A 27,786-nucleotide genomic window follows, 5' to 3' on the forward strand; every position below is an offset into this window, starting at 1 on the left:
TGACAAAAAGTAAATATCTACTTGTTCTCAAGATTTCTGCCTTGTTACAAAACCATACTTACTATTTGGAATACTGCAGTGATTTCCTGCTGGTACTTTGATCCAAGAATATCATGAGCTGTGCAGGTGGTTTCTGTCACACTGTCATTCATATTTTTGACAGATTTTGAGTCTGCATAATATTTCCTGATAAACTTCTTAATGTTATCTGTGCCAAGAAAGGAAAACTTACATTCTGCCAACTTGCTGACAAACCCTATTGACAATATCAGACACTTGCTCAGTCAGTCAGGAATGCAAATAAACCTTCAAATTACAGGGAGAAAGACTAAAGAACCTTGGAAAAGGCCACTATACTTGACCAGTCTGACTGCCTAAACCATAGGGATACGTGTAATTTGTTGCATAGAGATTATCTTAGATTTAAGGAAAAAAACATCTTCAGTCTAATCTGGAAGTTCAGCAAACCTCCTTACCCTTTCCAATCAGCACAATGCAATCTTTCAAGTGCAACAACATTATAATGCAAGAATGCATCTGTGTATAACTCCCCTTAAGTTGCAAACACAGAACTAAAGCAGAGTATCCTGTTTCAGCTTCTTAAAGGACTCTTCACTGGCATCTTTGACTGAGGGAAGAGTAAGGAGAAAGAGTGGAATTTCCCAAGTCAGCTTCATACAGTTTTCCTGAAGGAGTAAAAGATAACTAACCTGGACTCTAAAGAATATGTTGATACATAGAAGGTGTCTGGCACCCTTCCCAGCTACCTTAATACTCTAATGTAAATCTAGAAATGAAATCTACTTTCATCTCCAGCACTTTGAGACCATGAAATTTTAAAAGGTAAATCCAAGATTCTAAATAGAACATCACAATACACAAAATATCCATTTATTCTCCTGATGTAAAAATATTGCAAAGTATGTACACTTTGACACAGTCCTCCTGGGCAGACAAATTCAGTCATTCTAAAGCTGAAACCAACTTTGAAATTCTGTTTTGTCCCAACATAACTCATCAACAGCTGGGCAAAGTAATGGGAGGAATTTAGATGGTGTGAGTTGTGGCCATTCCACAGCTATCACTTTTGGGGACTTTTAGGTCTTTTCCCTCCCTTGCTTCTTCCACTGAAGTAACTTCCTCCTCCCTTTCTGCTCCTTTTAATATTTCTTTTGTTACACACCATTGGATTCCTCCATTTTTAGCAGCATTCCAGGATGAGATACATTTGGGAAGACTTTGATTCTAACATACAACACCACAAGGTCACAGGAGAGACCCTCAGCTAGAGTTGAATGCCACAGGATCTGGAGAAGAAAGGCAGCTCTTAGCATCAATCCCCTGGTTATGAGCAGAGGTTAGGTGACATGCAAAAAAACCCTGCAGAAATACTAAATAACAGCATTAATTTGTTGGGCAAAGACTTTTCACTGACACAGAAATCATTCCTAACAACTAGGAAAAATTTTTCCTGCACTGTAAAACTTCTAAACAATGTATTTTAAACATTTGTTTGCTGTGACACTACCCAAATTTGCCAGTGGTAGGTAAAGACCATCTGTGTAGTTGCTATACAAGCAGAACAAAAAAGCTCATTGCTACCCCAAAGATCTCACAACATATGTTATGTGAGAAATGAGTACACTGATATGTTACCAAGTCTGAATTTTGTTTTAGACTTTAGGCAGTGACTGGTGAAAATGCATCCCACATCCCAATTTACTCATAGGCAGAATCAATTATGCTTTGAGTCATTTTTATGAGGTTCAAAATACAGAGAAATTACAACTACACCTTGTCAAAACAAGATTCTTTAGTTATAGGTGATGGCCAGGGAGCATCTATAGGAGTGAAGCTACAAGTGATTTGCTTCAACTGTGTAAAAAAGTACATGAGCTGAATACTAAACATAATTACTGTATCTCCAATGCCCAGTCTTGACAATGAATAAATGCCCAGACAAGAGGTGGAACTGTTTTCAAATCTGAGCAGTCAGCTTCCAGCAATGACAAACAATAGCTAAAACCAGTTGAAATACTTTCCTTTGTATAGCCACTACTGTAAACTCAGCATATTCCATCTTTACACCGAGGTGAAACGTGCCACATTTCTTGCAGGCCAATCTAAAGAAGGCAGCTCTGGTACTCCCAGAGATCAGCATGATTTCCTGTTCAAAGCACACACCTGTGATGCTCTTCATATTTTTTTTTTAAGTTGATTCACTTGAAACAATAACTTTTGGAACTTACAGTAACATTTAGCACATCTTTCAAGGATGCAAGTAGCAAGAGATTGGTGACTGCAGTGATAATTACACTTGCCAGGAAGTGATGAATCATTTCATACACTTTTGCTGGTCTTATTTTAAAACTAAGAACTTGGCACTTTTCCTTTTTTATTTTGGCACATGCCCAAAAAGCTGCAGCAATTTTTTTCCAGACCAAGGGTTAAAACAGCCACACAGAAAAATGAGACTCTGCTTAAACTGCCAGACTGTTAAAGTTTCCACACTGGTATGGGGAGAAAACTTGAAATAAAACACTAGGAAAAAACTGCTGAACAAGAACTCTGAGGAGTTTTAAGCTATGAGTTATGATGAAAGATCTGCAGAAACACAGATACATGTAAATGGACCTAAGAAGAGGGGATTGGGTAAGAAGCCAACAGCAGATTGCATTTGTTTCTTGTGACAAATGGATACTCCAGTGAAATAATTACTGTTATGTCCGTTATCCAAACAGAATCTTTAATGGTGGAATTTATTTGCAACACATATTGAGGCAGGACTATCAAAAGTCTTATTAAAAGCCTCATTAAAGTCCATCAAAAGTTCAGGTCTAGGCACTTAAGCATCCTAATTACCTTGTAGAAATTCAACCTTCATTTCTCTATTTTGTCTGAGATTTCATCAACAACCATCAGTCACTCCCAAGCATTATGCCCTGCACACAACTATGCTCTTCACTGAGGTAGACCAAGAAAAGAATGTTTAGAAACTTTGATTTAGAACAGATAAATGGAAGCAAGGGAGCATTTTCTATTTAATTGAATTGCATTAATAGTCAAAATCAGTGCCACCTTTTACAAAGGATTTATATATAAGAAATATTGTTGTTTCAATGCTTTTTCTGAAAGCTTTTAAGCACTGAGGATCACATGGACACTGAGAGATCCCTAGGGAACATTTGATTTAAACATTTTCACATTCATGTTCTGCAACTGCCACTGAAAAGAAGCTCTCTGAAAGGCTTAAAAGTAGCAGGCAGCATTGCTTGCTTTTTTTCATGCACTGGTCTAACAAGAAATCAGAAATTTCAAGCTCCTGATGCTGACACAAAAACCCCCCACAAAATTGCAATAAAGAATTTATTTTCTAAGTGTCTACTTGGAGCAGCAATAAATGCTAAATAAAATGAGCACTGGCAGCCTGTATATTCACATATAAATTCCTCAAACATCTTGCATTTAAGCTCTGGGTTTGGTTTTCTTTTCTGATTATCAGTATTCTGCATTTCATCACATGTGTCAGACTTGGACTCACAGGGAGAAGCAGCACTAACAGAGCAGCCTATCAGCTACACCAGCAGCCTGGAACCTAAACAGCCCAGAGGACAGAGCCCTAGAAATTCTAAATCTTTTTGCATGCTGTACTGCAATTAATAATATGTGCTTTTTCAGGAGCTTATTGATCATGCTGGTTTGGGTTTTGGGTTCTTTTTTGCTACAAAATATCTTTCTGTGCTATTTTCCATACCTGTCTTGACTGTGGAAATTACATTGCTCTACTTTTGAAGGGCATTGTCAGTTTTGTCTAAAGTATCAATTTCATGCCACAATTTTATATTATTTTCCTGCTATTTATTATATTTATGATACCTCCAGCACTATTTCAATTTGGAAAACCCACAGGAAAAAAAAATACCAAAAAAATAAATATAAATTTATCCAAAAGCATGGATGAGTCCAGCCCCTCAAATACATTTTTATCCGGGGCATGCAGTGATGCTACCTTCTAAAGATTATTCATAGAGGTTGTTTCTTTAAGTAAATTGAACGATTCAATTCATTTCTTTTTCTGTGGTTTCTGAGGGCAAATTTGTGTTGGTGACTTGAATTGATATTGGTTGTATATAACCCTTGCATACCAAAATTCTTGACAGCATTCAAGTTAATCTAAGTAAGAATATGGGAAAGTATCAGATTTGACAAGTAGTTGGAAGGAAAAAAATATCACTATCAGTAAGAGCAATTTTGACAGATCTTACATATATATATATATATATGTTGAGCATAATTGACTATGAAAAATAAAAACTATTTATTCTACTCCATCAGCCAAAAGGATAGTTACATAAGAATCAGCAAAAAGGAGGTAATAACTTAACTTTCTGTGATCCATGAAGGCAGCATGCTTATCATGACATTTACGCCTACTCAGATGTTCAGCTGGGAAAGTCATATTGACAGCTCAGTGCTTGAAGCCATCATTGTTCACAGACACATGCAATTAATAGCTAGACAGTAATGAGATAGAAGTCTACGTGAGTATGCAGAGGGTGGAAGGTTGTGGTGCACCCACGTATAACCACTACAAACCACCCCCCCCCACTGCAAAGACTGTCTTTGTAAGCAGATCAGGAAATATCAGACTAAAATACTATTTTTGTGAACCCTATGGACTCAATTTCCAAGTCTGGCCACTATCCAGACTCTTGTTTGGAGGCTGGAGCAAAGAGCCATCCACTCCAAAAGTATCACAATTCTTCTTCATGCTAATGAATGAATGATGAGAGAAAATTTATTGGTATCATTTGGCCTGGTTTGCTAGAACAAACTAATTGGGTAAGGAGCTGCAAGAACATGCATTCTTTTCAAGATTTCACATTGCATTGAAGTGACTAAACACAGAAGGTAGCATCCATCTTTCATAAAAAATGGGGGGATGATGAGGGGGATGACAACCTGCTCCATCAACACTGACATAATCTATGTTTAAGACTAATTTTTCAAGCATCAATTGGATAAGAATCAAAGTAACACATTTACAAACAAAAACAAGTGCATAACCTTGCAAGGAAGTGAGTGGTTTCATGAAAGGAAAAAAAAAACCTCTGTCTCTCTCTGCTGCTTTCTCTTTGTGAGTCACACTCTGGGAGTGGTACCAGAACGGCTTGTTGTCCTATTTCTGTGGAAAAAATCCTTGAGCAAGTTCATTCTTGATTAAGTTAGCGTGGTGCCAAGCAAATATAAAGCACTGCATCTTTGATTCTGTGTTTTCCATTGTTCCAGCTGTGCTGGGGGAGGGAAGCAATCTCATGGTTTTGTTAACAGGGCTTCAGCACTGGCTCTGCCGTGAACAGCACTGGCATAACATTTCCTTGTGTTTTTCAGCTTCACTGAGGGAAAGGCTTTGTGATACAATTTAGGGATTTCATTTCTCAGTACACCAGTTATGGCTGTGAATTAATACTAACACCCCAGCTCTGCGAGTTCATTCCTATTCCATGCCACATCCATTATCCATTTAACCATGCTAATAAGAGATCCTTGAAATTTCATGGATTCCTACAAACAATCTGGATTAAAGGTAACTCTTCTTGCCAAAAGAGACTGCAGAAGTAAGTGAGGACAAAATAGCTTGACTACTGAAGCAAGCACATGTCACTGAATTCAAAGCTATGAACTGAAGCTGCCACAGATGAGTGGGGTAATTTCTGGTGTTAATTTTTCCCACAGTATAAATGTGACCTCTTTAAGATTACTTAATCTTTTAGGAAAGTGTTAATGTGAGCAGAATAAAAGCTACCTTCCATTGAAGTACAAAGGCCTGAATAGAAGTGTTACAATTGTTTAGTCACTTCACTGTAATTGGAAATACATTGTTTCCCAGATAACACCCTTCCTCATTTTCAGTTTCATAATCCATTTACAAAGATAAGGCCATCTGGGTGGTTGTAATTACCTATGTACATCTTGATGCCTTATGGACAATGAAATTTAAATTAAAAATAGTAGCACACATTTGCTTATCAGTAGTCTACTTTTGGTAATGTGATAGTTTACTGAGTAACACATCTCTTACATACGTAACTGCTGAGCTTAAATCTTCTCACATGAAGAAATGGCAGCTTCTAGCCTCACAATGTTAGGTTTTCAGTGTTAATTGTGAAGGGAAGAATGGGGAAACTGAAATATTTGTGATGAGAATAGACATTTTGTAACAGGATAATAATGCAAAATAAAAGAGTTCTTTCAATAGGGAAGGCTGTATTTAATCATGAAGGGAAGCAACAAAGGCTTTTGTGCTTCTGACATTTTCTTCTGAGGCAACTCAACAAAGAAAAAACAAAACTTCTAACTTTCATTAAACACTTTTAGAAGTGATGAGTGCATACAGAGAATCCTTCAGCTACCTGTAAAAATGCAAGTACAACATTTAAGACTTTATCACTTCATGTGGTAAATACTTCTATTTCTATACCAAATACTGTCCAATCTTGTGCCTGTCATGCTAATAGAAAGGAATGCAATGTAATTATTTGGTTTGAGTCAGGATGTTATTAGATAAAATTGACCCCTCCCTTTTCCACTGTTCCCATTCCCCAAATCACTACAGGAAAACTGCCAAAACAAAATTTTAGGTGATGCTGTGCCACTGGTTTTTTCTTTCAAGGTCTAATTCCCCTCATCTGCACCGTCAAAGCTTCACAGTTGCATTAAATGTGGTGAGATCTATTTGTGATAATCATAATGGAAATTACAATCTGCTGATTTTATTGTTAAATTTAATGACAAACTGGGATACAATTGAATGCATGTGAGCTGAGGAACCCATCCTTAATTTGTCTATCTGCAAAAAACATAGCTCATTAGTGAGAGTGGCAAAAATCCAAAATCAGAGCAATAAATAGCAAATTCAGTGCAATCTGTTTCTGTGTTACTATTATAGCTGCAGCCAAGTGACAGACAAAGGGAGGTAAACATGTTTCTTTCCCTTGGGAGAAGGGAAAAAAAGGGGGGGGGGGGGGCGGTGAAGGTAATTCAGGGAATCCTTCTATCAGGTGATTTGTTCACTCAGCAATTAAGAAAATAAGAATCATATCCAATAAGAATTAACTCTGAAAACTACAACATGCTTGACATAGCCCAGTGTTCATATAAAGGAATTACCTTAGCCAAATTCCACTGCATCCATGAAATACTGTGCTCTTTTGTCACAATAAAGTAAGTCTGTTTTGAGGTCTCATTTATTGTGTTGTAATTCAATAGTGTCCAATTATGCTGGTTTAAGTGAGACCAGAACCAAGCTAATTTTATTTGATTATTGACTGGATTGAGAAATCACAGGCTGAAGTTCTATGGTCTACAGGCACAACTTCAACACTATTATCTTAATTCCTCAAAAACTACTACATATCTTTTCTACTATTAATTCAAAAACCCCAAATCTTTTTCATACTGTTCATTTCAGAAAAATCTATAGTAAAACATACATTGTACCTGAAGGAAAAACAGATTGCTGGATCTTGAAATTTTCTTACATCTCTGAACTGCAGTCTTGTAAATCTAAAGGATTTTCAGAATGAACCACAAAACCTCAATACAGCCAGGACCTGGAGGGCATTTAAATATTATTAGATCATAATAGACTGAATAAAAGCAGATGACTGAGCAAATAGAGACATAGCTGGGCCATGAAGTACTTCTTGCTGAGATTCAGAATTACTTTATGCAGCAGCCCTTCTGTGAAAATCATCAGCTAATTTGCAGAAGCGAAGCATCATATGTAGATTTTTGTAATCACACCCATATAGAAAGCTGGAATTTATCCCATACACGTGGTACTCTGCCAACTTCAGAAAGGCATGGTTGTCAGCTAAAGACAGATTTAATATAGCTTGTACAATGTAGAAAAATTTTAGTTCCATGCCAGGAGTATCATCATAATGATAATCATTGTCAAATGATAAGAATGCATTTTAGTGTGAGAAATCACATCTGTTGTCACTTTACATTGCCATTATAGAGCTTTACACAGGATTTTTTGAGTCTATTTCAATTCAGTCACCATATGTAAAACTGCAATACCATTTTTCATTACTGGGAACGAAAATAATACAGTTAGTCTCTAAAACCACTGTGAATTCTTCCTTTTCCTGAGATTCTTCCCCTTCCTCTCTCAAAGCTGATGTAGAAATTGAAGCACAAAGTTTCATGCTATTCCTTGATCATTCAACCTAAAAATGCATTTGAGATTGCATTTGATATATAAACATTGAAAAGCATTTAAAAATTAAATTCTGTTAATAACCCCATTTCCCCAAATAGTAACACAACCCAAGAATTTTGCAACTTTTGAGTCCTTCTCTCTTAAACCAAGATGATTTATCATTGAACTGATGATGAGAATATTCTGAACTTTTAAATGAAATAGTCTTACCTAAAACTCATAAGAAATTATACACTTTCAGTAACTCATTCTCCACTCTACATTTTGCTTTGAACTTCTGCAGGAACATAAGGATACTTTTATACTACAAACACAGAATTTTGGATGCAGCTCTTTGCCTTACAGAGAAGATGAGCACAGTCCTAGAAGGCTAAATATGACCTCATTCTAAGACAAGGTTGACTCTCTCCTGTATTCAGAATTTATCTGGTCAAAGCTGATTGTAAGTCAAGACAGAAAAATAGATGACAGAGCTGGCTCCATATGGTTTATGCCCACCAGAGCCAACTATTTCTTTCAGGAATTGCTAATATTAAAATCTTATGGCATGTTTGCTCTTGTTAAAGCATTAAGTCAAAGCAAGATTTTCTTTAAGAATTCTAGCACCATACTTATTTTTTCTTTTTACATCAGTAGACATAATGACCAAGTTGTATTACATCTATCACAACTTAGTCTCCTAAAAGGCTCTACTTGTGTTAACACAAAGTTTGGTTTGGGCTGTCATAGTGATAGAAGCAACTCAAAGTTTGGATTGAGCTATAAACTCTCACAAATCCCATAATCATTTGGGATGCTCATATCCTGTGTTTGCCTTGTATCCAGCTCTAGAAACAGATTTGCAGCTTTTGAAAGATCAGATTCAAAATGTTTTGTTCCTGTCTGCTATAAAGGCAAACCATTTTTCTTCCAGATAATGTTCACTTTCATACAGCATATGGACCACATTCCTCACCTTCATCAGTGGTGAAGGAAAAGGGAAAGGTTTGGTATATTAAACTAGAATTAAGGATCATAAGGCCCATGCCCCAAGTGTTCATGAGTTGTCCATTTGGCATTCTTGGAAATGTAATTTCTCTTACACAGAAACGTATTGCCAATTTTTTATTTCTTACCAAGAAGTCTCTAGGTGTGCATCAAGTTGTTTATTTTTAACTACAAAGCCAGGAATACAATTACCCATATAGGTTTATAGGTGTATGGAAACAAAAGTGTTTTAACACTTTCATGCCTAGTTACATCTAAACATGACTTCTGAAATGTTTCTGGAATGGTAGGGATTTCCTGTCAATCAAGTAGAGAGGGAATCCCATTTCGTAGTATAGCTCACACAAAGTAGAAAATGGCTAACTGAACTACCCAAGAAAATAACTAAAAATGGAATCAAATATTTCCCTCTTGAAGGCAAAGCTTTCTGACAATTATTTCTATTTACATGTGCATGTTATTACCATTTTTCATTTTGACATGTCTTTGAAAAACATTTTTTAATATTTTAGAGAAACAAGCAGTATTAAATCAGTCTGCTTAGAGAGAAACTTGAAAATCAAAAGGTCAAAATAAGCCATATTTTCTATTTATCACATTTTAAGTTAAGAACAAAATTTACACCAACGAGATGCAGTAGAAATGAACTTATTTTGAAGATCATACATTTTTTTCACTCATTTTACATAGACATGCACCACTCTGATACTATCATTCAATGATTGCAGTTTTCCTTCAAGAGGCAAGTGTACTACTGCACTCAATAAATCGAGATAGTTTGGCAGTTTTGAGGAGTCTTCAGGACAGAAACAAGGACTCAACACTTTCCAGCATAGCATAATAATGTGCCATATATATAAAATGTGGTAAAGGCACAAAAGACGTACATTGCATTAAGAGATGGAGACAAATTTCAAATACTCACAGGTAAAGTAATTTGAAGTCTCATCTTTGTTCCAATTATTTAGAATGAAGACCCATAATGTCTTCATTCATTGTATCAAGGAAGATACAATACTAAACTAGGGATTTCTTGTCACAGCAGCATATGCCAGGAAAAAGGTTCTCTCTGTCTCACTGCCATTGACTGTTACAGATTTATCCTACAAACCTGGCCTGTAAACTGAATTATGGCTGGTGAGCATGTCTTGGTAGCTATTGAAACATAGAACCTTCTCTGACACTTCAGCAGTTTTCTGTGAGAGAGAAACATCCCACTTTCAATTACCTATAAAATCCAAGGTCTTTCCAGTTACGCTGAAAACAAGTAAATCAGAGTTGGTCAGTAATTTTATAACTCAACTTCTTCAATGGAAAATTTCAGATTTCATGCACAACTTACTTTGCTTATAAAATTATATCTATCTCAGAGATTTCCTGACTGTAGGTAACTATTTCTCTAGATTTCTCAGAGCTCAGGACATCCTTGCAGCACAGGGACTAGAACAAGCAGCTTTCAAGTAATCAGGTTGCTGCCACTTCAGGTTAAGGGTTTGGAAGTTGAAAAGTCAGAAAGAGATGCTCATTTAAAATTTTTAAAGACTTTTCAGATGCATTGTTCACAGGGGTCTTAGGATGAGGGAAGAGACAAGAAAGTTGATTCTATGTTCAGAAGGCTTGGTTTATTATTTTAAGATATATATTATATTAAAGCTATACTAAAAGAATAGAAGAAAGGATTTCATCAGAAGGCTTAGCTAAGAATAGAAAAAGAATGAATAACAAAGGTTTGTGTCTGACCAAGACAGTCTGGACACGTGGACTGTGATTGGCCATTAATTAGAAACAACCAGATGAGACCAATCACAGATCCACCTGTTGTATTCCACAGCAGCAGATAAGAATTGTTTGCATTTTGTTCTTGAGGCCTCTCAGCTTCTCAGGAGGGAAAATCCCAAGTAAAGGATTTTTCATAGAACATGTCAGTGACATCAGATTACTCATTTTTCTGAGCTTTTAATCTTGGTGGCCTTTTCCAAGGTTTTTCTATTTCCAAGGTATTCTTCAGAGCAGGAATTCTGCATTCCAGCCTACCCTAATGGAAATTAATGCCAATTGCTTTTTGCAGTGCAGTTGCCTGTGCATCAGAAAATGACACTGAAGATATAAAGGAACTGTCAAAAGGGACAACAATTTGCAGCTCCAGCTGAGCCTGGTATATTTGGCATTTCTGCCAAACAGGTATCTGAGTTATCTTAAATGAATATATTTGAGATTAGGAAATATAGTGATATAAATAAAAAAATCTTCAGTTTAGAAGAAAAATACTCAAACCTTCATCAAGCCTTTAGTAAAAATGGCGAAAGAAAGCTTCAGAATTACACTAAGAGGTGTCCAAGGTATTGTAAAAAAGAAACCCACAAAAACAAAACAAAAAATAAACTATTCAAAACAGTAAATAAAAATACAAAATATAAAACAGCAGGTAAGCATGATGTTAGGTGTTAATTCTTCAAAAAATTCTGCAGACAACACAAAAGAAAAAAAATAACTTCAAATTTCCCAGGCAGAACAGTTCTATATTGTAAAAGAACTGAAGAAATAAGTAAATTCTACCCAGCAGTTTGTTCTTTACTCTGGCATAAATTGCACTAACAGTGAACAAGTCAAATGTAGCTGCCTTCAAACACTATTTATCAGAGGAATTCACAACAATTAAATGTCTCTATAATATTTATGGAGGCTACTTGTTTTCCTGGGGCGCCAAAAGTCTGGAGAACGGTTGGGTCAAACAAACTGCAGGCAATGTCAAACAACAGATAAAGGAGCAGAAGCACTTGTACAGACAAACATCTTCCTTGAGGTTGCTCCTAGTTAAACAACGCTGCTTCAAATAATATCTGCAAAATGCTTGGAGGGTTGAAGGGCTGGAATTCAACCGTCTCCTATTCTGAAAAACTTACTAAATACATAGCAATATAATAATGCAAAAATGCTAAATGATAACTACAAACATGAGATCACTGAAGAAGACAAGAAAAAGCACTTTTTTTTAACATTGGAGTGATATTTATAGAGCTGCTAATCCTGAAACAAGCAAAGCTTTAACATCCATGTTATTTTAATGTTTTCCAGCACATGATACCTCAAGGTATACTGGCTTTTCTGGAACATCAAAAATCAGACATATTTGCATAAATTGTCAAAGAGACAAGCAACTTAGGAATGCTTTTTGTCATTTCACAACACTGACTCAGATGACCACACTTCTCTTACTCAAAATAAACCATCCTAAATCTCATTACAGTCCAGCTTCGTGTACACACCATAAGTAGCACAATTGCAGCTAATGAGTACTCAGATCATTCACTTCAGGAATAAAAATTCTAATAAAGCCCTTTTCAGCTTTTTTTTTGATTTGCAGATCCACAAGATACTGCCAGCAGTGGCAAAGGGCCTTTTAGCCAAGGCAAACAATAGGCTCAGGGGGGTTTAGAATACAGTTCTGTAACTGCTGGTTACAGGTTACCCAGCAGTATTTCACTGATTCAGCTGAGGTGCAAATAAATGGTTGCAATTGTCCTGAATAAGCCCAAGCACACAACACGGATGTTGACACTGGCCTTCTTTCAGGCCAGCTATTTGTAGGTTACAAAAGCACAGATGTTATCTGTGCATCATAACTCTGGAGTGACGTGGGCACGACTTGATCTTCATGAAACCTGCTAGTTCAAAGTCAGCCTTTCAAAAATACCAGAACAAAACTGAACCCTCAGAAGTGGTTCATATTGGATCAACATTTTCTGTCATGTTTTGATACAATACCAGGTACCCCAGGATGGGATTTAGAATACCATAGAACCAAGGAGGTATAACAGATGCAAGACAATGATTGTTTTCTTAGAGAGCTGCTCAAGTGAGACCATCTCCTTTACCTTCTCCCAGCCTCAGACAACTCTCTCCATTGTAAGGATTAAACTAGGTATGAAAACACAGAGGGAATCCAGCCTAGGAACTGATAAAATTTAGGTTTATATGGAGGGAAGCTATTGCTGTTTTTACCACAGAAGAAACCCCTGGGTGGTATCAAAACCAGTCCACTAGAACAGCTAAAAAAAAAAAAAAAAAAAGAACATGGAATAAGCAATAAGAGTTGGGAATCAAGAATGTATTGTGGGAAACAACTTAATCCACAGTACCTGCAGAAAATGGTCACCTTTTAGGGGTAATACTTCTGACAAACTCCACTCAGAAAACCAACCACTTTGGAAATCAAATTTCTAGCAGAATCCACAGGAATATACTGCAATATCATGTTAACAGCATTTGACTTCACAAATGAAATGACATATGCTGGCCAACAGTCAGAATCACAGAAGCTTTTAGGAGCACGTCACACTCCTTTAAAATCACCATTCCTTGCACATGGAATGTGTGTCAGGAAATGTGTGTCTATGCTGTGACCAGCTGCAGCCTTCGACAGAAACTGGATGTAGCAGTTCTTTACAAGTCTAAGCAGTTTTGTAAGAGAAAAGAGAGGTCAGGGAGAAGGCTGGCTTCTTCAGTCTGCAGCACTGCCTGACAAATTGCAAAGCTTTATGGACTGTGAAAACTGAGTCATTTCATTGTCAGCTGTAACTTTGTAAGTGATGTATTCAATTTCTGTTTAGCTTCCCTTAACCACAGCAGAGTGCAATTTTCTCTCCATTTAGTCACAACGGCTCAGTTTTCCCCATCTCCCTAGTAAAATGAAAGGATTTACTTGGTAGGAAGTTCTGACTGCCTCTATAGAGCCTCTTTATGAAGCCTTGTTTTAAAAAAGTTCCACAAATTGCATTGGTGACCTCGAGTATGTAATGAGATTGTATGGGAAGGCAGTAAAGGAAACAAAGCAATCCAAATACCTGCTGCTGCCTGAGAAGGTGTAAAGAACTCTGCCACTGTGCAGTCTGTGGGCCAAGCTTAGCCCATTTGGTCCTTAGCTGGCTGGTTAGCTGGTTATTTTCCCTCCTTTTGGAAGGCTTTGAATGTCTGGAGGGGTGTTTTGACAAAAATAAACCTTTCATGTTAGATAGAATACAGTAGTACTGGAGGACTCGCTACCAGAGTAGGTCTTACACCTTTTTTTGCAGCCTTTTTGTCAAATAGTCTCCAATAAATGGCAGCAGAAATAATTGCAACCGTTTTGTTCCAGCCCTCCTCCAGAGATTATACCAGGAATAAGCCAGATCAGAGAGAAAACACAAACAAAATGGAACAGTACTAAAAGGGTTCACTCCTAAACGATTATTTTGACATCTTACAGGAAAAATTCTGTCAGGCACAATTTTGATAAACCTGAGGTTATGTTTCTCTTTCAGATGTATGAAGTGAATGCCTATTTTTATTATAGCTTCCACTGGTAACTATGTAATTTCAGTATTTAGGCATTTGCATTTTTCTAACTCTATATAATTAGCAAGACAAAAGGCCTTTTTTTCTCCTATCCAGATATTTTGACTTGACTCTGTTGTGGAGGTGGAGCAGAACCTGGGAGTTACATGTGGGAGAGCCAGAGGAGCTCAGAGGTTTTGACCCATAGCTCTGACAAACTGTGGCAGGCTTCACTGGGCAACAGCTAAATTAGAGAATGAAGTTTTCAAAGAAATGTTTATAAAAACTGGTCAGCAATCAAGGACCCCTGCACAAGGAGTTGGCAGGACCTCAAAATAAGAGGAAAGTCATTATTTGTGTAGCCAGCTATGTACAATCTCTCTAAGCAGAGATCTGAGTAGAACACTTACAAAGTGAATAGCCACAGAAAGAAGCTTTTAGGAAATTTTAGAAGTCTCAGATGTCGCATAAATAGAGAAAGATGTTTAAGCCAAAAAAAAACAAAACACAGAATATATAGATTTAATTGCAGTTTAGTAGTCAGCTTCATAAAATGTTATTTTTAATCTCCTTTCCATTGTTCTTAGATATAATACTTTATTTTAATTGGACACATATGTGAGGGATGTAGAAACATGTTCATTTAAAGCTCTAATGGGGAATCTCAGTATTTTATTGCATTATTCAGAGGCACCTGTAAACACACTGCTGCTGTTCTGACTGGTATCATAGGCACATTATGGTTTGTGCACCACTCCTTCCATTTGCAATCATTTCTAGTACAGCTTCCTATAGGCACAGCAGTTCACCTACTCACAGTAAACTGGAAGATCAGCATTTATTCTAAACAATCAACAGCATTGGTACATGCCAGAAATTGAAAGACACTCAGTATGAACCTGAAAATTAATTTTATGTCTATTATCTATATGATACTAATGGAAACAGTAAAGTTTTCTAACAGTAAAATAATATGATTGGATACAAAAGTTCTCTAAATTGCCAATGTTAGGTACTTAAAATCGAGACTTACTGAAAATTTGAATTTTTTCATATTATGTTTAATTAGATACTTGCTCATAAGCTACAAAGTTATAATTATAAATTGTTTACCTGACTACTCAGGTGCAGAAGCAGACTTTGCTTTCAAAAGCAAAAGAAGCTGTTCACAATTTATAATTAAACTATTCTTACAGTGATTATAGCACTAATGAAATGCATATCAATCACCAGGTATATCATCATATACCTTCCATTTTCTGTTCAGAGCATTTCTGAAATCAACTTTTATTTTACTTAAAGCTCCCTTAGAAATACCTGTCACCTTGATTACTTTTAAGAGCTTATGGCTTTATAGCAAAGTTTTCACATTACAAGCAAGTAAAAATAGGTAACATTACAAGTAAAAACTACTTGAACTATTTATCCATTTATTCCTGGTATAGTTAGCAGTAAGTGAAAATCTGTCTTGCTACTTTTTACCATAGGTATGCACCTGTAATTCTCTCTCTTCTCCTCTTTTTATTTGTTCAGTACTCACAAATTTATAAATTTTTGTACAATAATATGTTCTGTTCTGATAATCTCTTCAGTTAAGCTTTACTGAACTACCATAGTTGAGGCAAATAGACCATAGAGACAAGGGCAATAAGCAAACATGAAACACAGTATAAAATAAATTGTAAACAAGCAGCTTGGGAAAAGAAAGACTTCTGCCATAGCTGGAAGCTGTTCTGCTGCTGTTCCACCAGTATCCATGGACCTAGTGAAGGAATGACTGTTCTCTAAATAAAATTACCCATTCTAGTCTGTTTTAGACTTAACTAGGCTGCTAATCTGGATTCTATTCAGTGCCTCTAAAAGAATTCTATCTTCTGATAATTCAGCAGGTGCACAGGAAGCCATTTTTCTACTTTCTTTGACATCAAGCCAGATTTCCCCAAATCAGTGATTAAGGCCCCTTTTTGTCTCAACAAAATGTGTATGCATGCAATTTGTCACTGCAGCATTGTAGGACCAAGAAACTGGGTGTACATGTCAGTCCCTTTTAGTACCTCAAACAGTTTAGACTCCTTCCTGCAGAAATCAGGGTCTCTTATGTTGAATGTTGGGGAAAAGAAAGGGGAGAAGGTAAGGAAAGAAGCTTATGACTGTTTTCCAAATCCCTTTTGCCATACAAGTTAGCACAAATTAGTTCTAACCAGTGATGGCAATAACACATTCTCATTTTAAAGCAGTAAAAATTTCATAAAGTAGTCTATACTAACCACATGTGAATTTCCAGTCCCCAGATTCCTGGAACATTGGACTGGAACTTTTCCCATTCAGACATTTTTCTGGCCAATTAGAGAGTTCTAGCAAATACAGACATTTAGCAAAATCAAGTTAATTACTCACTAATGAATTCAAAGCTCAGAAAGGGAGCCTACCTCTAACACTATGTCCAGCAGTGATGAGGATAGTAGAAGCTACTTGCAAAGGTGTCTCAGATGTCTACTTGCAAAATGAAAAAAGATGGTGGGGGGGATGTCTGGCTGTTCTGCATTGACATTGAGTGAAGTGGCAAAAAGACAAAAGAGATCTTAGCACACAACTTCACACAGCGAGGAACAATACAAAGTCAAGTCTATGTGCAGATTAAGAATACCAAACACTGCAAGGCCAGTGAGCATAAAGACCTCTGCTTTAAACCTGGTTCTCTGCATTCCAAATCAAAATGCTTTTAAAAAGCAGCTTTTCTTTCTGAGCTCCCTAGCATGCTCTACCAGCAGCAAAAGACAAACACTCCTAGGCAGCAAATCATCCGGATCTATTGGCACCATAACACATTTAAGCTAGAGGCTTATTTACTGTCTAAAGAAGGATTCAATCCAATAGAGAATAAATGTTTGTGGGAGAAAAGGTGTAACTGGTGGCATTTAAATAGGCTGAGAAGGAGCCCCTTGGCTGGGCCTGTGACAAGGAGTTTTTTGAAGTGGAAGGTATCCAACACTCCCCTTCAGTCAGGCAGCTGGAGCTCCTGCAGTGGCTTAAATGGCTTTTGTTTTTATCCTTCTGCATAGCAGAGAATTATAAAAGCCACACTATTATATGAGTTATTTAGCTGCTCCTTGTTATTTGTTTTTTGCTTTCTCCATGAACCACAAAACATTAGAAGCTTGCAGTCTGCATACTGAAAATATCTCAATTCAAAAACCAGAAGCTACAGTCAAGACAAATTTACACGACTCTTTCACACATCTTGTTTCACTGAGCTTGGGTTTTATACATTCAGGCATCAATAAAACCAGCACCAATGCTAAGGATCGTTATGAAATTCAAATTCAAATATCTTTGACAGATAATGTCCTTGGTTGCAGCACTGCTGCAATTCCAGTGTAACGAAAACAGTGTGGGATTTTTACTTGCCATATGAAAGGAAGAGCTTGGCTGTAAAGCACCATAAACCAAATAAAAGTTATATTTCATTTTAATTTTATTCCAAACATCCCAGCCTTTATTGCAACACTTAGGTTAGCAAGATCTATGAAAGCCTACAGAACAGAAACCTATAAAAAGGCCCTTTCACTCAAGCTTCCACAGTAGACAACTTTTCTTATTGGGCATTCAAATAAGGATTTTCATTTAGCTTTAAGTGCATTCAACTCACCTATCTTCTAGAATAGTCTCTATTTCATAAAAATAAATGAAAAAAAACCAACAAGCCAACAACAAAAATACTCCAAGACATACAAGGTTAAATGGACTTCTGCTGCCAAATTTTTAATTAAAAGTCTGTTATGAAAAAAGATGTAACGCTAACAGAAAATTAAAGCTGATTTTAAATAAGGTTCTATTGTACAGCTTTTGAACACTATTCAGAGAGCTACCTAAGTTAAATCCAATGATCTTTCTGAAATAATGACCTGCTTGCAAGAAGATAATCAGCAGTCTGGACTGCCAAACACGGTAAAACTGTGTTGAAATCACATGAACATGATGTAGGTCTGTGGGCTCTATCAGCAAGATCAGATTCAGCTTCAAAATTCAAACCACGAAGTCCTGACTTCAGCGTAAATATACTACTGCACACTACTTTATAAAGCCCAATAATTTGCCATCATATGTAGTTAGATTAACAGCTCCCATCTCTAAGGTGAAACAATTCTCCTGACTGTTTATAAAAGAATTCTTCCCAAGTCAGATTATCTGGCAGTTCCACTTATCTGTCCCTCTCCCCTACCATATACAAACATGCTTCTACTTTGATACCTGCCCACAAAAAAAAAGAATCCTTTTCCTTCATGATTGATGCTTATGCTATAAAGTGAGCCCAGATATCTACTCTGAAATTTTCAATTCTTTGAAATTTCCCCATACAATGCTCATAATATCGACTAGTCAGTGATTTCCAATTGACTAGTGAATAATTAAAATGCAACCATTGGTAAGTCTGAAGAACAGTCAGCTGAGCACATATCTAATAATATAACTTGTTTTCTTTTAAAATACAAGTATTTTAGCATCATCTTGTCACAATATTCATGAGGTTGCCTGTGAAAGATGTGTAGTTTCCAAACAGGTTAGCTCCATTTGATATTGATACACCACAAATTCCAAATATCATCTTAACTACTCCTAAAAAAGAATTAAACTTATTTCCCGGAGGTCGTGTATTGTCTCACCAATGTTTAGTTATTTGCATTAGTTAATTTAATGGTACCATTCCAGAGGCAGAAGAAAGGAAACACTTTAACCCAACAGTCTAGTGGTAACAGAGAACTTACAGAGCAAAAACAGCAGCTAAGACCCTACAAAAGGAAATCTACACAAATTGATGGAGGTCTTTGGTAGCAGAAACTCAGTGGCAAAATGTGTGACATCATCAAATATCCAAAATATTTGCTCTGCTGTGTACACTCTGGAGATTTTATGGGGACATTTTTCCCAAAATATGTTAAACAGAGTGATGGTAGGATTCAGAGCAAATATTCAAAAGCATATCACAGAGAAGTTATGATAAATCCCTGGCCAGACCTGAAAAGCGACTTTCCAATCAAGCAAACCAATTTCCCTTTAAAGAAAGCAGATGGTGGAAATCCCCTTCCCCACAGCCAGTTTGAGTCTCTAGCCAAAGTGCAAGGGAAACAGGCAGTGCCGTAGCTGACACATCTAATCCTCCACACTTAAATAACCTGTTTACCTTCAACAACTGAGGCACTATTTAGCATCTGTGGAATACCTTTAGAAACCCAGGATTACAAATCTTCCCAGCAAAAATAATAGTGCCATTTCTTTGCTTCAACAAGTGTAACATGCATTTATTTGTAACAATTCTGACATGAGCTATGAGGTCAAAAACCTGGCAAATACTGAAAAGGAGATGCTGACATTTGAGGGGTTTAGAATGCACTAGTTTGATAGAGTTTCTCTCTGACAGGTTGCAGCTGTTTATTTACCGATCATTTGCACTGAAATGAAAATTGCATTTGAAAGCAGTGAATTAGACACAGCAGGATCACAGTGGTCCCCTCAAATACTCCTTGAAATAGTTTCTAGCATTATTGAACACCAAAATATTGACAAAAACCAGACAGAGCAGCTTCCTGATAGCTAAGCACCTTTTAATATAGACTTCTTTACCTTCAATCTTAAAGGCAAAGTATTAGTTCTTCCTGTAGAATTGCAATAATATACTTACCCATACATGCTGACAACAATGATCAAACAGCTCCAGAAATGCTGATTCTGAAGATAACATTCACAAAATCATATCAGAGATATGGAAGGGCTAACTTGAAAGGACTTACCTGCATTTCAATTTGGATAATAACTCTCACTTGTTTTACATCTTTTAAATGAGATGACTGAACCTAACAGAGAGTCTGACATTAATCTAAGTACCATCGTAAACCAGAACGATGTACTGTATTATGGGAGCAAATACTGCTCACAGCTTCAAGATAACTCTCCCGTTTGCTAATTAGACATTTTAACAAACAGAAGAAAATTATCTTTCCCAAGGAACAGAACAAAAGCCAAGGAGACAAGCTACTCACATTCCTTTGAGTCGTTGCCACATTTTCTCTGCATGTCCTCCTATTTGGTACTGTACAGAGGCGCTTTCCAGTTCCCGAGTTGTTTCTGTCGCTCGAGCCCCCATCGTTATTGTCCTACAGCGATACAGTTACAGTCAGGCTCAGCAGCAAGTAAAAGCAGTCCTTAGTCCACTACAAATTTCAGAAGATCCACGCATGTTAGACAGTAGCTGCTGTCATAGCAAAACACATCAGAATTACAACAGCTGAGGGACGATCCTGCCTGAATCGCTATTCACTTTGACAGACAAATCCACTCTTCCCCCCCAAGCACAGAGCAAGTACACACAGCTCCTCTGACCTCACAAGTCTAATCCATACGGGAGAGCCAGCTACTTATACTACTGACTGCTCAAGCTCCTTTCTCATGCACTTTTTCTGCTGTAGGAATACACACAGAAGCACAAAAGAGTCCTTAAAACGGACTATAATTCATTGCCATGCAGGATAAATGTGAATGGCTTTAACAATCCAGAAGGAAAGAAAGGCTGGTTTCTGCTTTGCAGGTTGGAGAAACAGGCTGCAATAGGAAAGCAGATGGTAGATGCCAGTATCAGCCACATCACCCTACAAAAAGAGTGTATGTTCAAATGCCAGAGCTTTCCTCTCTTTAGCTGATCCTGAGTTGTTTCTTATTGAATAAATATCTACCAGCCTGTCAATAAAAATATGACTGCACAAATGCTAAGTCAGTAGCAAAGACACGTCTAAATCCCTGCAGAAGAGAAATCAGCGAGCGCTACAGGTTGTTACTGAAGGAATATGCTGTAATGATGACTGTTCACCTTCTCCTAGCAACTCCACACAGTAGGTAACTGTCAATTTTACTGGTGGAAAATGCAGCAGCTGCAAGACAGCCCTGAGAGTCCTCCGGGACAGCAGCATGCGTGTGTCAAAACCTGATGCTGAACTCTGTGTGTCTGCCAGCAAAAAAACAATTAAGTGCATACAAACAGCAAAAGGGTTGAGGACTAATCAGTACATGAGCCATGCAGCAGATTGCCTGCTCTGCCTTCCAAGTGCAAACCTGAGAACCTCTCTGTACGGCCAAAGTCAGGGCTTGGAGAGGGCAAAGGAGGGGATTTCCTTGTTGCTCACTCGGTCACAGGCTTGGGTTTGCAGAGTGCTTCTCCACTCTGTCTTGTTTGGTGAGTAAAAAAATCTTCATTTCTGAAGCAGCAGCCAAATAATCAAATATACCCAGACTTGTCTCAGTGATCGTGTTTGTTTCAATCAGACTAAGAGCAGTGCAAGAAGCCAGGCAAGAGGAATGTGCCAAGAGGGAGTAAATGTGTCAGCTTTGTCAGCTACTGGTGCCACTGCCAGTTGGGAAAAGGAGCTTTGGGTCCACACTGGAACAGTAAGGATGAGAGTCCTCAGTTGGTGACTGGAAGGAGCCTAAGGGTGAGGGAGGAATATTCCAGTATGGTTTTAACTAAACAGCTTTATCTGAGTTACATTTTGCAATGGAGTGAGATAATGAGCATTCCTGTCTGATGCAATGGGCAGAAATGGGTATTACTACTAAGTACACAGGTTCTCACAGGAAAATAAAAAAGGGGCTCACAGCTTTGAAATAATCTGAACATTTCACAATTACCTAACCAATTTTGTTTCTCTATGGCAACTTTTATGCACATTATAGAGATAAATTACACCCTTTGAGAGTTATAAACCAGTTTGAGTTGCATCTTTTGCATGCTGATTTCAGGTGGATAATTAAACAGTACATTTCATTTGCTTCCACGGATTTAAGACATACACAATTTTAAACTGCTATTAAATTCCAGACTTTCACCGAATTCTTCCACACTCAGACATTTAAGAGTCAGTTCCATAAAATTTACTAATAATTTCTGAAAAGCAGTGAAGGAACACAAATATGTATTTTCAACAATGGTAAGGCTTTTTTTTTGGTCAAATGCAGCAGTAGTGCCTTTGAACAACTTAAAACCTTCCAAAGTTTCTACTCCTGTTTTGCATGGAGCCCAACCAAAGTTTGTAAGAAAGAGCATAAATATCCTTCCATGGAATAATTAATAAGAACATCTCACACTAATCTGGGCTCTTCCCTGCCTTTTAACTGCCAAATTTCTGAAGAAAAGCAAAGAAATTACGTATTTATAGAAACCACATCAACCTCCAGGGACAGCGTGGAATTTTAAGGGCCTCAACAAGTATTTCCAGCTCTTGTTGTCCAATTCTACAGTGGAAAAAAAGTGGTCTTTGCAAGCTGCTCTCTCTCCTCCAGAAGGAATTCAGTAGTTGATGATACATGGATTTACTGGAGAACACTATAATGAGAAGGCAATATGCTCCAGGAAGGAAGGTGCAAACTGCCCAAACAGCATCCCTGTAAATGGAGACACACCTGCTAACGTCACCAGGACTCAACAAAGGAAAATTGTAAAACCTCTGCTCCCTGAAGGACCCTGCCACCACAACAATGGAAATTCCAGCAGCAGAAGCACCCAGCATGGCTTAAGCAAAAGACAAACACAGCAGCCTTTGCTCCAAAGGTTTGTCCTGAGACTCAATAGAGCAAACCACCAGACAAGACACTAAAGGATGAAATTGTATCTCTGAAAGTTAAAGAATGAGCAGGAAACAAAAAACCAGATAAGGCATTTGAAAGCCAAGAAATTTGCCATAACATGTCCTGTAGTTCCCTAGGGAGACAGAAACAAACCATCTAAAACAAAAGAGCAACTTCTAAGTTATCTGGAAAACATGAGCAAAAAGCCCTCGTGGAAACACTGGGAAAGGAGAGACCTTTCCTCCCTTTAGCTCCTGTGAATAAGGCTCAGAGAATGAAGTAGCTGAGCCTACATCCTTCCTCTGGCTCAGTGCAGGGCACAGGGGGCTAAGAACGAGAGGGCCAAGGCAGTGCCTCCCCAGCTCCTGCTGCACGAGGTGATGCAGGGCCCAGGGACAGAGCAGCCACGCCACGCGATGCAACGGGGCCAGCAGAGCAGCTCCAGCCTGCCCAGACACACTGACCTCTGTCCCTGCAGCACGAGCAGCTCTAAAGAGATACAGAACACTAAACTGTGAGCAGCTACTTTAGAAAGCAAGGCCAGTCAAGAGGGCTAGTATCCGAAATGAAAAATCCTTCAGTTTTCTTCTTTCCGCTTTCTATTCCTGAACCAGTTTTCTGTTCTTGCCCTACCTAACTCATCATTTGTGCTACAGTCCCAGCAAGTTGCTGTTACAGTCCATCTTCCTCATAAAAAAAAAAAAAATCTTTTTTGCACTTTGTCCACAGTTTTTTGTTATTTTTATATTTCATCTTAAAATTTCCATTCTAAAGTCAACACACACTTCTATTAGCCAATATGGAGATTAAAACAGGAATAATTAACTTCTTCACCCTTAATTATAGTGATAGGAAAACTCTCCCAGTGACACAATCCTCAGAAAAGAAGCTACATTTAATGAAAATTTAAACTAAGATCTTTTTCTTTCATCTAGATGTAATTCACTCCAGTAGTAATATCAATGCAAAGAAATAACTTTAAAATATATGCTCCAGTAAAGAAATCAGATGGTCTTTTCAATATTGACTACTGACAGACCTTTACAGTTATGCTAAAATCCCACAGTTGCAATGAAAACAACTTACCTTGAAACTGGGAAAATCCTGCAGCTCCACCAGTTAATTAGCTGGAAGAAGAGGAAAGGGATCACAGGTTTTGATGAGGAGAGTAAGAGCTTTATTTTAAAGATGTTCTCTGCTCCTGAAGGGAAATTAAATACACTGTTTTGTTTGAAATTAATCTTCAAAACATCTAATTCATGACACATGGAAAATAAGAAAGTATCAAGAGACCTGCAGGGTGACTTGTCAAGCTAATACCCAATGCTTCCAAACGTGACAACACAAACCTCCCCGTGGTGGAACCGCAGGAGAGCCGTGAACCAATTAAGAAATGTGAAAACATAAGGGAATGAAAACAAAACAAGTCCTCCAAAAGGTAAGATAGATTTATTGTAATTAGTGACAGCAGGTATTGGATTTGCATGCTGAATGTCCTGGGCCTGCTCTGCCAAGCATTAATGTACATTTAATTTTAAGCAGGTAAAGCATTGCATTTATTTGCTGGCTAAAACAGGGTTCAACAGCACTGTAAATAACAGTTAAACCACTGAAGAACTGCCTGCCACTGGGCTCGAGTGCTACAGGGTGCTTTGTGAACAGAACCTAAGATAGCAGAGAGATCATCACATCACTCAAATTCCACCCTTGCAGAAAAGGAATGGTTTGCTGGTTAGTGCTCTCCTTTTGCCCTCCCCCATTGTCTATTGTATTTTCATTTGTGATATACAATCCTCTTTTGCACAAGCAGAGTTTCCCACTTGCTTGCAATGTCCAAATATCTGAATTATTATTCAACAAGAAGCACAGCAGAAGAAGAAATATTTGGTCTTATTAAAGTTCATTGACTTTATTTAAATACATAGGTCTTCAGCAATCTGTCAATGGAAAAACACTGATGTTACAGGAATCTTGGACTATTTGATTCCCCACAGAATATATTAACAAGATTAGTACAGTTACATAATTGAGGAATAACAACTCTATAAAGTTATGCATATGGTCTACACAGTGTATTGGCACTGACTCAATTAAGTAGGCAAAAGAGCTGGGTTTGATATATTAACAGTGCTTACTTAGATGACCTATATAAGGAGATCAAACATTTTCCCCTTTATTTTCACTTTAGTATTTTTTGCAACATTTGATTTACTGTACTTCAGGCTTGTTTACATAATTACTTAAATGTGTATATTCATTTATGCATCCTTCAAGTATCAACTTCAGGTTTAGCAAGGAGAAAAAGAACCTTTTATTTGTTTGTTTAGTGCACATCCTATCATATTGGTAATGAAGATGGTGTCAGATTTATCAAAGCTTTTAGGCAATTAAAACTGAAAACAAATACCCATGAAGGCTTGCAAGCAAATTAGCTAAAAAGCTCAGGGCACAATTAGATATATATCTGGAGGCCTACCTATGACACTGAGACCTTATCCCATTGGATTGTCCAAGACTGGCCCTTACTAGAAGCAACCAGCACCAACAGCCTGTCACAACAGTGTGGGTGTTCACAGACCAGTTCAGTGCCAGGTAAAGTCAGGTTTGTTAAGGGACATGTCTGAAATCCATACTGGACCTCGCTGCAGTCTACAGAATTTAGATGTTCAGGCACCCTGTTAAGCACATCTATCTTTAAATTTACTTTGAATATGATTTTACACTCAATTTACAGTCATAGAATCATTCACTTAATTCAGCGAACCAAACAATCTGACAGATTCAAGAAGATGGAGAGATAGCAAAAAATGAGTAATTGCCAAGATATGTAACACATGAGAGATGTGTTATGGATAATCTGAAAAAAAAAGAACTGCAGATGAAAATTTGCTACTGCATCTTAAGTAGAAAAAACAGAATGAGATAAACAGAGTGTGTCTTGAGCAGCTGGACCTGGAAAGAGGCTTTAGAACCAAAGTTTGAAAACAGACAGCAGTCAATCAAGAAGAATGATCAGGAGAAAGTGTACTGCATGTCAGTGAATGAAATGAAACAAAAGTGGTTCAGGGCAGGGTGATTAAACATCCTGACCTACTTTGTAAGACAGACGCTCAGTAGGCATCTACATCTTTCTCCAGGTATGTTTGAACTGGTCAGCAGAAATCCACTGGTAATTTGAGCTAAAAGATAACTGTTTCACACACAGGGGAGAAAACAGATGTACAATGAGCAAGGAATGGTAGGTACCAAACAGTTTGAGATATTCATCAGTCTTACTTCCCTTTGAAAGCGACTCTTTTATAACTTTTAATGTTTAATTGCAGTACTTCAGGAAAGAAAATATTACTACAGAGAGCCATGAAAATTGGAGCACATTTTCTAAAAACAGCAATTGCGCAGAGATCATACAGTGTCAGAGGGCAATCAGCACAACTGAAGAAAATAAAGATTACAGATTTTTTTTAAGGCTTAGTGACTTTTAACTTCTTTATTTGGAATGAATTGGCTGGTATTGAAAAGCATCAATTGAAATTGAGGAGTAACATACATGAAACAAACAGGAGTTTTTAAGAACTCCTTAGGAAACAACTTAGCTGCAAAACTAATGTGCTAATTTTTGCAGAGAGGGGAGACTGATGGAGAACTGCCATCAGCATTGAAATAAGACGGACTGAAATTGCCACAATCACAAGGGTGATGATGTACTTCATAATAATATGAGATTGATACCTAACAATGTCAAAAAGGCCAGACTGGCCCCATAGTGAAGAACAAACAGCTGTAGAATAAATACAGATATTTCAGACTAGTTGGGCTCCTTTTATCAGAGTCCATTGCCTATTTAATCACAATTTGGATATTTTCAATTAATCCTCTAGGAGGTGTTATACTTTTGATAATCATGTACAGAAGAGGTAGTGGTAAGGTAAAAAAGTCATTTGAACACAAAAGCTGTGGTTAACTGTGGAAAACTGTAACTGCCAAGTTATTGGTATTTGCATGTAATTAGAGAAAGAAAGAATATGAAATACCAAACAGTAGGAAATGGTAAATCTAGATATGACAAAGCATTTGCCAGTTTATCCCACTGAACTACACCAACTATAAAGAAAATAACTAATCCATGCTGGAAAGATGTGTAGATATAGAACAACATGGAGTAATTTCAGCTAATCATTGTCTAAAAGAGGTTTTTCAAGAAATCATTTTGAGCCACTCCAAAAGAAAACAAGAAAATAATTTCCTCTTGCTAAACACTACTGACACAAGGACCACAGCAACAAGAAAATGCTTCTTGATATCTATAAAATTTTATAACAGCAGATGCCAGCAGAGAAAAAAAATATTTTCATCTTGAACTAAAGAGATAAACTTGGGAAGCTACCATGACTATAGCTATTTTTACTGTACAGAAACTTTCCACTAGTAGCTGTCCCAAAGAGGTGAAATCAAATCATCCCACCCCACAGAGGATTCCTTCAAAACCTTAACTGCAGATCTAGCTTTCAGGACAGAAGGGCAGAGTCTCACCCTCTTTGAGACAAAGCCACATCATAACCCCAGGTATTGCCGGGACTTTTGGTGCAGTCCTGTACATATGGGAATATTCACAATAACACCTGATTCAGAATTACTCTGTTCAA

The 27,786-nt window shown here is 37.4% G+C and overlaps 1 protein-coding gene across 3 annotated transcripts in view; it reads right to left on the reverse strand.

The window, feature by feature from the left end:
- Positions 1 to 20,837, reverse strand: part of PDE1A (phosphodiesterase 1A) — a 143,082-nt gene extending 122,245 nt beyond the window's left edge. For 2 of the 3 annotated variants that reach the window (XR_009487363.1, XM_059853217.1), the window contains exon 1: positions 20,569 to 20,837. Coding sequence is in view for 2 of the 3 variants with exons in the window: in XM_059853217.1 (XP_059709200.1) it covers positions 20,569 to 20,672 (104 nt within the window). In the remaining variant the exon portion in view is untranslated. The remainder of the gene's footprint in view (positions 1 to 20,568) is intronic. The other variant, XM_059853219.1, reaches the window with a different exon arrangement.
- Between the last annotated feature and the right edge of the window lie 6,949 nt (positions 20,838 to 27,786).

This window comes from Haemorhous mexicanus, chromosome 8 (genome assembly GCF_027477595.1).
Source record: "Haemorhous mexicanus isolate bHaeMex1 chromosome 8, bHaeMex1.pri, whole genome shotgun sequence".
Classification (NCBI taxonomy): domain Eukaryota; kingdom Metazoa; phylum Chordata; class Aves; order Passeriformes; family Fringillidae; genus Haemorhous; species Haemorhous mexicanus.